Source organism: Bufo gargarizans, chromosome 4 (genome assembly GCF_014858855.1).
Source record: "Bufo gargarizans isolate SCDJY-AF-19 chromosome 4, ASM1485885v1, whole genome shotgun sequence".
NCBI classification, from domain to species: Eukaryota; Metazoa; Chordata; class Amphibia; order Anura; family Bufonidae; genus Bufo; species Bufo gargarizans.
Window position 1 is genome coordinate 17548036 of NC_058083.1, and position 8413 is coordinate 17556448.

An 8413-nucleotide genomic window follows, 5' to 3' on the forward strand; every position below is an offset into this window, starting at 1 on the left:
GGCTATTAGGATATGAAGCTCCAGCCCAGACAGCCAGCCACAGGTTGCCAACATCTGCACTAAACATGCAGGAGACCTAACCATGTCATAGAGGAACTCTCCAGATCTTCCAGAGAACTTTCTCTCCCCTGCAGTGAGCTAGTGAAGGGGCAGGCTGGGGCTGGCTGCTGCGCATGCGCGCTGCCTGCTTGAAATAAGGAGGCGGCTGGGAGATAAAGTTCAGTAGAGTTTGGGGAAGTCTTGCTGGGAGTCACAGAAGAGCAGCAGCAGCTCCAGGAGGAGGATGAGTGTGTGGGTTACATGAGAGCCTGGATGTAGAACAAGTTACCTGCAGCAGCCTGGACAGGGCATGACCACTGGGGTGACCCTCAGCCTTCATACTGAACAAGGCATAGGATCCTCCATCCACTGCTTCATCATTTGTGAGCCATCTCCAGGACCTGTCACCCAGGAGCCTCTCGCTTTAGTCAGGTAAGGTCCTACTCTGTAGTACCCAGGAGCTTTGGAACTTTGCGAGAACTTGTAAGAACTTTCATATCCCTTTAAGATTGGCTTTTCCATAGCTGCAGCATGAACAGCTTGTAGACATGTATCCCATCCTCTAATACACGAGGGGCTCAGACCCTGGGAGCCCTGGAGGCTTGTAACCCGTCTGCTGGTGTCTCCTGTGTATTGCGGGGGAGACCTGCACAGGACCATCACACAATGTCATATGTCCATAGAGCTTGTCTGGGACAGAAGGTCCTAATCCTCACCCATAACACAGGACTCAGCATGTTAGGAGCAACGTGTTTACAACATGGTTGTCACTTGCTTGCATGTTAGCTGTGATTTTACATAGGACTGCAGGAAAAGAGATTTATCACCCTCAACCTTACTAATATATTTCCAACCACTCAAGTGAAAAACCAGACCCTGAAGGACTTAAGGTAGATTCAACAGGTGCATCTGAGGTGGCAATGTCACTCTATCTATCTATCTATCTATCTATCTATCTATCTATCTATTATCTATCTATCTCATATCTATCTATCTACCTCTCATATCTATCTATCTATTATCTATCTATCTATCTATCTCATATCTATCTATCTATCTCATATCTATCTATCTATCTACCTCTCAATCTATCTATCTATCTATCTATCTCATATCTATCTATCTATCTATCTATCGTCTATCTATCTATTATCTATCTATCTCATATCTATCTATCTATCTACCTACCTCTCATATCTATCTATCTATCTCTTATATCTATCTATCTATCTATCTATCTGTCTACCTCTCATATCTATCTATCTATCTATCTATCTACCTCTCATATATATCTATTTATCTCTCATATCTATCTATCTATCTAGCTATCTCATATCTATCTGAAAACTCTATAGGTCCAATATTAATCATTTAAATCCTATTTAGTAGACTATTTCAATTAGAGGACATAAGAGGGAGAAATAGTTTGTCATTACTTAAATTAGAGGCTGCACAATCTATCTATAGTATCTATCTATCTACCTTTCTATCTCTCTAATAGGATATTATATGATGTTGTAAAGCTGAATTACCTTCAGTCCAGTGATGTTAAGAAAAGTTGTGCCAAATGGCAAAGTCAGCTTTGCTACATCTGTGTCTATTAATGATAGATAAAAATAGAATATTGTGGTATGTAGAAATATCTATCTATCTATCTATCTACAGGACTAAATACATTATAGCATTGCCAAAGCAAGTGGGACATTCTCTCTATCCTCTATCATGTACAATCAGACCTGCTACTTCTACATCTGCAGATCTTCCACATTATAGTCGCACAGACATGTGAGAGATGATAGGAAGCTATACTGTTTGTGTCATACTTATTCTTGACGCTTTTGGATTGTAAAAGTTGTACATTTGCACATCACACTGCTTATTCATTATAAGTAGATTTAAAGAAAGTCGGAATAGAATTTTTAACACATTTTATATAATTCCATTATGCTTTATTCTATTTCTATGATTAAATTACACGTTGCCATATATTTTATGTTTATTGTTGTAGTATTAATATTATTATTTTTTAATAATGTTACTAAATTCTATTTTATTATTCGATGTATTATAAGTTTCTGTTATCATTATTATTATTATTATTCTATTTCATATTTACTCTTCTGTATATCTGTATATTTCAGTATATTTTGCTGTGATCTCTTGCTTTGGTTTTTCTAATATTAACTACTACCACTAATATTTGTAAGGACGGTACTTTATAGTAAAATAGTCATTTCAGAGAAGTTCTTTTCCGTCATTTATCTGACTGAAGAAGAGGACTATATTCTGCTGGTCACTTCTGGTGTAAACCTCTGGCCAGAAGGGCTGCTCTGTGCAGGACTGACTCTCCTGTCATCCATGCTTCAGTCTTCCCAACAGTTTTTTATGATTTTTATTTTGTATTTTTGTACAAAGTTTACATAAGGAAGTGAGAAGTGGGGACACAATGTATATATAGACTTATCTGTAGGACAGCTCAGCGCCCTGGCCAAAGGACTGGGGTGCAGGACAGATTGGCCCCTTTGAAATTGATGAGCTTTTTTCAGGACAGCTTTATCTTGGCAGAGCTGGTTCTATGTCAGCGCTCAAGGGACCTCAGCTCCATCGTAGTTCTGGAGCCGATACATTGTAGCAAACAATGTACCGAACCCTGCATGTGAGGCGACTGGAACCTGGAATGTATTCTGCAAATATAATATAAGATGATATATGAATTATTAGAGGTGTCTTCTCATGGGAACACCACGATGATTTATGAAATGGAGATTGATTGTAGAATGTGTTTCACAGAGAAATAGGGTTAAATAATAATAATAATGAGGAAAGAGCAATTAAAGTGTAAAAACATGTCCACCTTGGTAAGAATGTAATAGACCCGTTTCTGTAATAAATACATCCTTGTCCCGGCCATTTACAATCAGATCAAGACAATTGTTACATCTTGAACTAATAGGGTATTATATGATGTTGTAAAGCAGAATTACCTTCAGTCCAGTGATGTCAGGAAAAGTTGTGCCAAGTGACAAAGTCAGCTTTGCTACATCTGTGTCTATTAATGATAGATACAAATAGAATATTGTGGTATGTAGAAATATCTGTCTATCTATCTATCTATGTATTTACCTATCTATCTATGTGCTTTAATTTTTTATTTCTATATATATTTTATAATCAATTTAATTTTCACGAAATTAAAATATAATTGTACATTATATGTAGTGGAATAAAATTAGATGTAATTATTTATCTATCTATCTATTATCTGTCCATCCATCCATCCATCCATCCACACACCATTGTTTTTAGCAATAATCATGACATTGTGGAGTAATTTAACCCCCTGGGGTCCTCATGCTTATTACCCACAGCTCTCCTCTTTATATGGCCCCTTTCTCCTCTGTACAATCCTATGCACTAAGTTACTTTTCGGCTGAGTGGTATAATGGAGTAGCTTTGCCCGCAGTCCTGGGTAAAACAACAGGACAAACTCAACCCTGCTGCGTATGTAGGTGGATTTTATAGTTCTAATACAATTCGTGTCTGAGTAATGGTCTGTAATTAAGGAATTCATGTAGATTAGGATAAGAAAGAAGAAGAAAAAAAAAGGAATATTAGGACAAACAGTAAATGTAGGGCAACTCTTACTGCCCTGGAATTTCCTTAACTAATTATAGCTATTATTCGTTTTTATTATCACACCATGGAATAGATACTTGTCATGTAATGATAGGCATTTTAGAAATGTTACTATATTTTGATCTGAATCATTTCTCTTGGAGAAGCCGACAGACCTTCATTTCTGGCTCTTTCTTCTAGGTAACATCGAAGCCATCTGTAAAGAACTGCAATCATTACAACCCTCACTGGATCAGTAGGTAAGAGAACCCGATCACCCTGCTATAACATGGGCTGTCAGGAATCAGAAGTATTGATATGTCAGGTGTATTCAGATGCACCTGCTGCAGAGAACTGGGTAAAAGGATGTTTCTGGCAGGGCAAATATTACATGTTCGGTGGTCCTCATAATGGGTGATGTATGTCTGTGCCACCATGGGGATGCATGTCCCTCTGCCTTACCCAGTAAGGTCTCCATCGGCAGAGACTGTATCAATCTGATCTGTATAATAGTGAACAAGGTTTAAATGAGTTAAGGTACTACTACAACCATCAGATTCCATGGCATAGATTATTAGACATGTATTGGAATGTAAATGTATATTTCTATTTCCTTTTGCTCATTCCTATTAATCCCTCATAGTCTGATTTCCCTATCACATCCAGACACATATAATATAATAGGATAATGCTATTCTATCTATCTATCTATCTATCTATCTATCTATGATCTATTTATCTTATATTTTATTATCTATCTATTTTTCTATTGCATATATATCTATCTTCGTCTATCTATCTATCTATCTATCTATCTATCTATCTATCTATCTATCTATCTATCTCTCTATCGACCCCATATCTATCTCCGATTATCTATCTATCCATCTATTTATCTATCTATCCATCTATCATCCATCATATTCTAAAAGGATTACAATGGAATATTAACTTTAGACATTACCCCATAAAATATTTATTAAAATGAAAAGAAAAGAAAAAAATGAATTGTACATAATAATGAGCTAGTTGTGTCTTTACTTGTACCATAGTACAGTACTACAAAGAGCAGCAGGTTTCGGTTGCAATAAAGTCTTATATATTGTCAATTACATTGCCATTTTGCCTCCTTGGAAAGATGAGGGGGTGCCATGGGTGCCAGGGAAGATGCCTATACCTTGACCAGGGTATTTAAATGCAGGGCTAGGGCAGCAAAGTGAATCTGAAGGAAATGCTAGCTAGCTTTGACTCTGGAAGAAGTGATACCTCTCTAGCTCACAAGGTCTTCTGGCTAACATCCCTGGATTAAATTATTTCCAGAATTATTTTTTTATTGAAAAATGCTGTAACCCAGTTAGTCACAGAACCTATAACATTACATATATTCTTGGTTTACTACCTTGTTTGATATCATTTATGTATTTAGTCCTCAAGTGTTTGTATGAACTCATGCTGAGTATTGCCTACAGGTTTCTGCTGGGAAATCGCTTTCATTTTGAGGTTGCCACAATGGCGAGCAAAACGCTCCCAGCTCCAGTGCCTATCCACCCATCTCTGCAGTTGACCAACTACTCCTTCCTTCAAGCCTTCAATGGTCTTCCAGTACCTGCCGACCACATTCCCAATCTTTATGGCTTCAGCGCCCTTCATGCAGTTCATCTTCATCAATGGACATTGGGATACCCAACATTACATCTCCCCAGATCTTCCTTTTCTAAAGTTCCAGGAGCATCCAGCTTAATAGACACCAGGTTCCAGATCCCAGGTTTTCCTCTTTTTCCTCATGTTTTCCACCCCAAACATGAATCTACAGGTTTGCCCATTAAAACCAAACCAAGATTTGACTTTGCCAACCTGGCGGTGGCTGCCACACAAGAAGACCCTTGTAAGCTGGGTCAACTGGACGGGCAAGGTTCTCCTCCAGGTATGGGTGCTCTCCTAGATGTCACCAAGCTTACGCCAGAGAAGAAACCCACGCGTGGGAGGCTACCTTCAAAAACCAAGAAAGAATTTGTGTGCAAATTTTGTGGGAGACATTTTACCAAGTCCTATAATCTATTGATCCATGAAAGAACCCACACAGACGAGAGACCCTACACTTGTGACATTTGCCATAAGGCGTTCAGAAGACAAGACCATCTGAGAGACCACAGGTAAGAACTCAATTAGTACTATAAATATTTGCTATCAGGGCTGTAACTTAAGTGTGGCATAAATGCAGCAGTAATTCCCTTTCCAAACATCTTTCACACATTCATAAATATCTAAAACCAACTTCAGATATGTTCTATCCGAAAAGGCTTTATTTTATGAGTAATAACCTCCAGCTGACAAATATCTGTATGTACCCTAAGTGTTACTACTGTAATAAACTAATCATAACCAATAGTTCTTCTCGTTCTATGTCCTATGTCTAGACCTAATTTCTGGAACCTATTGGTCTCCAACTGTCTGGAAGATACTAACAACACATTCCCTATCAAGCTTCAATATGGCTTGTTGGAATGTGTTGTATCAAAACATCTCAACTATTATATAAGCCACCTGTAAATTATTCCTCCTCCAACATGACACAGGGACCCAATTTCCTAAGATTTCAGTGCCTTACATAGCATACATAAAGACATGTATAAACTTGGGTCCTTCTGACCATGTTAGACATATTCAGCCTTAAGGAGGTTGTTTAAAAAACAACTAAGTATCATAGAACAGTGTCTCAGGGTGCCTCATAACATCCTGCCCTCAACAGTTTGTAGTCTCAGAGCCCCTTAAACCCTACAGAGTCCTCACAGTTGTCTCATAGGTTCCTAAAACATATTGTGATATGTCCTACCTCCTATTATGCTCAGTTTTAATTTGTGGGTAGCCTCCAGGACAACCAGAACGTGTGCAGCCTCAGACCCCCCCATACACCATCACATAAAACCATCGTCGTAGGTCATCCGAAACATAGGGCCACAACAAAAAAGTCTTGGTCCTCCTGAAATCTATCTACCATTCCCATTATGCGCAAAACATATCCCTTGCTTGTGGTATGTAGTAAAAAAAACAACAAAAAAAACATAACAAACCACCAAAAATAAATGTATTCAATCTTTTCTATTCCAGGTACATCCACTCTAAAGAGAAACCATTCAAGTGTCAGGAATGTGGCAAAGGATTTTGTCAGTCAAGGACTTTGGCCGTACATAAAACTCTTCATACACAAGTTAAAGAGCTAAAGCCTTCGAAAATTAAGTGCTGAACCCTCGACGCCTAAAGACTACTCTAAATATATATATATGTATATATATATATTAAACACTATTTAACTCTTACTATTGCTACGTGTATATAGGACAGAACACTTGTCCGTTACAAGGAACTTTTTGGATAAGACTTTTCGGATAAGACTTGGCTTTCCTCGGAATTGAGTCTAACGAAGAAAGTGACGTGGTGGCACTGGCAGTCTCTGTGCCAAGAGGGGGTGCTAACATCATACTTTTCCAGTGGAGGCCCCTTCTCATCTCGAGAATCTGCTGCTCATGCACACAGCAGCCCTGACCAGGAGGATTATACAAGAAATATGAATTCCACCAACAGGGTTATTTTATTGACGGACCCTCCAGACATAGACGCAATGTCTGTACGTCTGTATTTTCACGCTTGCTGTTGTGATATGCTGATCTTGAAGGAGTTTCTCAGACAGTCAGTAATTAGGTTGTCACTCTCTCACCCGCCCTTCCCCTTTTTTTTGTTTATTGTTAATTCAATTTTCTGGAGGGGAAAAAAACAAAAAACTGAAAGTTGTTTCTTTTTTTTTTTTCTCACTGTGAACACAAAGGGAAAAAAATACTGAATGTTTTTTTTTTTGGGCTCACCGTGTGTAATAAAAACGCTTTGCTTCAGTCTGCATGCTGGAATGGAGTGGGGGCCTCGTACATTGTCTTCTATCGCGTCTTGTAACAAATCTCAAATTATTGTGTAAGCAGATAACATTCCAGTCTTATTTAATGTTTTATGTTTTCTTTTGGTATTGTATTTTATTTAATTCTTTTTTGGCATTTTTAAAAAAAAATGTTTTCGTTGCAATAGCTCTCTGGTTTTTTGGCACTTTATGCTGATATACAAATTACAAATTACCACTTGTCACTGGATTTGTACATTAAAAAGGAAATATTCAAATGGCGCTGTCCTGAATCGGAATTAATGGTCACAAATGAATGAGCGAGATTTACTGATTATGGGTAAAAACAAAACAAGAAAACAAACGAGGCATGATAGATTTTGAGCAGCCCTCTTGATATGTTTGTCGTGTTCCTTTCCTTGTGATTGGAGAACATGTATTATAATAATAATAATAAAAATAATCATCATCATAATATGATCCATATTATGACTCCCCTTTTGTGAACAGATGTGGGGCATTTACTGTGGCAGGTGTATTTGGGTATACGTTTTAGATTGCACTTTGGTCTGTTGCAAGTACTCCTAGGCGATTGTGTGGCATGGCTTTACAACTTTTTCACAACTTCAGTTTCAGATAGGTGCAGGTACTCACCTCTGGAACCCGCTCCTATCTCCAGAATGGGGACCCTGAATTGAAGGAGATCAGGACGTTCTCTCCATTCACTGCTATGGGAATTCCGAAAGTAGTCGAGAGAACGCGCTCTGCTATTTTCGGATGTCCGGTTGAGGTTGAGATGAATATGGAACCTGTGTGGCTGCTGGAAATAGCTGAGCCAGCGCTCAGCTGTTTTGGAAACTCCCATAGCGGTGA

The 8413-nt window shown here is 38.3% G+C and overlaps 1 protein-coding gene across 1 annotated transcript; it reads left to right on the forward strand.

Annotated features, from left to right (window-relative positions):
* Positions 1-212: 212 nt before the first annotated feature.
* OSR1 (odd-skipped related transcription factor 1) lies at positions 213-7959 on the forward strand. The gene is made up of 4 exons (XM_044290024.1): positions 213-471; positions 3856-3914; positions 5124-5807; positions 6763-7959. The coding sequence occupies exons 3-4, from the start codon at positions 5164-5166 to the stop codon at positions 6896-6898; spliced, it is 780 nt and encodes a 259-aa protein (XP_044145959.1). The 5' UTR covers positions 213-471; positions 3856-3914; positions 5124-5163; the 3' UTR covers positions 6899-7959.
* Positions 7960-8413: the final 454 nt, after the last annotated feature.